Source organism: Delphinapterus leucas, chromosome 11, assembly GCF_059928025.1.
Source record: "Delphinapterus leucas isolate spDelLeu-1000000601 "Yukka" chromosome 11, BTC_Dleu_Yukka2, whole genome shotgun sequence".
Lineage (NCBI taxonomy): Eukaryota > Metazoa > Chordata > Mammalia > Artiodactyla > Monodontidae > Delphinapterus > Delphinapterus leucas.
The window spans coordinates 39,482,744-39,484,579 of NC_143139.1; the positions used below are offsets into that span (position 1 = coordinate 39,482,744).

The 1,836-nt window shown below is 57.4% G+C and overlaps 1 protein-coding gene across 2 annotated transcripts in view; it reads right to left on the bottom strand.

Annotated features, from left to right (window-relative positions):
• The window catches only part of MCRS1 (microspherule protein 1), a 9,525-nt gene extending 7,957 nt beyond the window's left edge, over nt 1-1,568 (bottom strand). The window contains exons 1-3 of one of the 2 annotated variants that reach the window (XM_022572253.3): nt 1,421-1,568; nt 327-767; nt 1-139 (exon numbers count right to left, since the gene is read on the bottom strand). In XM_022572253.3, the coding sequence (XP_022427961.1) occupies nt 1-110 (110 nt within the window). In that variant the 5' untranslated portion in view covers nt 111-139; nt 327-767; nt 1,421-1,568. The remainder of the gene's footprint in view (nt 140-326; nt 768-1,420) is intronic. The other variant, XM_022572251.3, reaches the window with a different exon arrangement.
• Between the last annotated feature and the right edge of the window lie 268 nt (nt 1,569-1,836).

Genomic DNA, 1,836 nt, shown 5'->3' on the forward strand with positions numbered 1-1,836 from the left:
CTGGAGGAGCTTCTCCGTTTAGGGATGGTGCCCAAAGCCTGTGAGGAGGCCCGCTTCTGCCCTGCCAGTGACTCCTCATCCTCTGAGCGGCTGGCAGTGCCTGATGCCATCAGGGATGAATCTAGCAGCCCCTGAGAATCTAGAAGAAGAGAAGTGGTGAATCCAGGCCTCCTAAATGCCTAGCAGAGCCCTGAGCCTCTGTACATGGGACCCCTCCTCAGCCCCCCTTCCCCTGCCAGCCCTCTTGGTCCCTCCCCTGCTTCCTTGACACTTGAAGTTTTAAGGTGGGAGTTCCTTGGCCATCCAGATCCCATCTGGGCCCAGACCTTCCACGCTGGGCAGTTCTCCCGGTGCCACGTGTCATGTCGTGCAGCACATGGTGCTCAGGTCAGACTGGTGATGCCGACACACCGGGCTCTGGGCATAACTGCTCCCTCTGCCATCAAAATGCAGCCATGCCAAAGAGCGTCAGCTCAACAGCAAGTCAGTCAACTGTGGCCTCTGCTGAGAGGTACGTGGGTGGTGCTGGCCCAGGGGGAGGTGGCAATGCCCAGCCAGGACCGAAAGACACACGTGCAAGGCACGGGGTGGAATCAGCAGATGCTTGGCGCCTGAGCGTTTGGGGAGCTGGCCCGGCCTCATACTACCTTTGTCCATCCTCTCACAGTCCCAAAGCCACTGGTTCCAAACCACAGGGCTAGAAGGAAGGGTCCCACAGGTTCATCCAAGGATTCTGACCAGGTGAGCTTAGAGGCTGAGAAGAGATTCTGCAAAGAAGAAATGAGGCTCCCTGAGGCTCAGGTTTCGAACTGGCCAGCTTCACCTCCTTATACTGGAACAGGTCCCCAGGATCCCATAAGCTAGGGAAAACACCAGGAGAAGAGACACAATATATTCTGCCAATATGACCCTGATAAACCAGTAGCCTTTCGAAGGTCACCGACATCTCTGAGACAGTGATAAAAGCTATGGACCCTAGAAAAATGTACACATTAGAGTGGTTCACAAACCACTCTAATTCTACTCATAGCCCCTAGGTTAAGGGCCTTGACTATAAACTAGCAAGAAACAGGCGATTCTTGGCTCACTTTTTGTCAGCTGCCCATTCAGCTCCCCTCCCAGCCCAAAGCAGGGAAAAGGAAACGGAGATTGAACTCCCACCAGTCCATCTCACTTTTTTTCATCTGAAGCTCTGGCTGAAGATTTAGTGGGTGGTACCTCGTGGAAGCTAAAAAACGCGACTGGGGAACTGAGCAAATATCAACCACCCTGGGTGGGGGGCCCTCGCCTAAGCCCGGAGAACTCAGGTAGTAGGGACTCTGCGGAGCGCGCCGCTTCGGAGAGTCCCGCCCCTTCTGACCAGGGCGTCTCTCCGCGCAGCGTTCTAGCTCTGCCCCCAGGTGCGCTCCTCGCGCCGTACCATTTGATACGGCTGGGAATCTTGCCACCTGGGGAGAGGGTGAAGGGCCCGATTCCGCGGGTAGACTGGGGCAGGGTCAGCGCCGCCTGCCTTCTCCGGCCCTCCACCCCTCGTTCTCCCCCCAAGGGCACACCCACAGTAGGGGATTAGTCCAGGTCTGTTTCACGGGCTCGGGATAGGAGTGGTGACGAAGTCAGCCCTGCAACGCAAAAGCAAAGCATCGAGTGAACCCCGATGCCCTCGCAGCCTTGGTTTAAGCCCCACGAGCCGGTGGCGGGGAAAGGGTGAACTCCCAAACCAATTCTCACCCCACCTTCGGCATGCCACCTTTGCGCATGCGTAACTTCTAGGACCAGATTCTGGCCCGGTCCGGCCCACGCATGCGCAGATTATCGGGGCGCTCCCGGGGCGGGGCC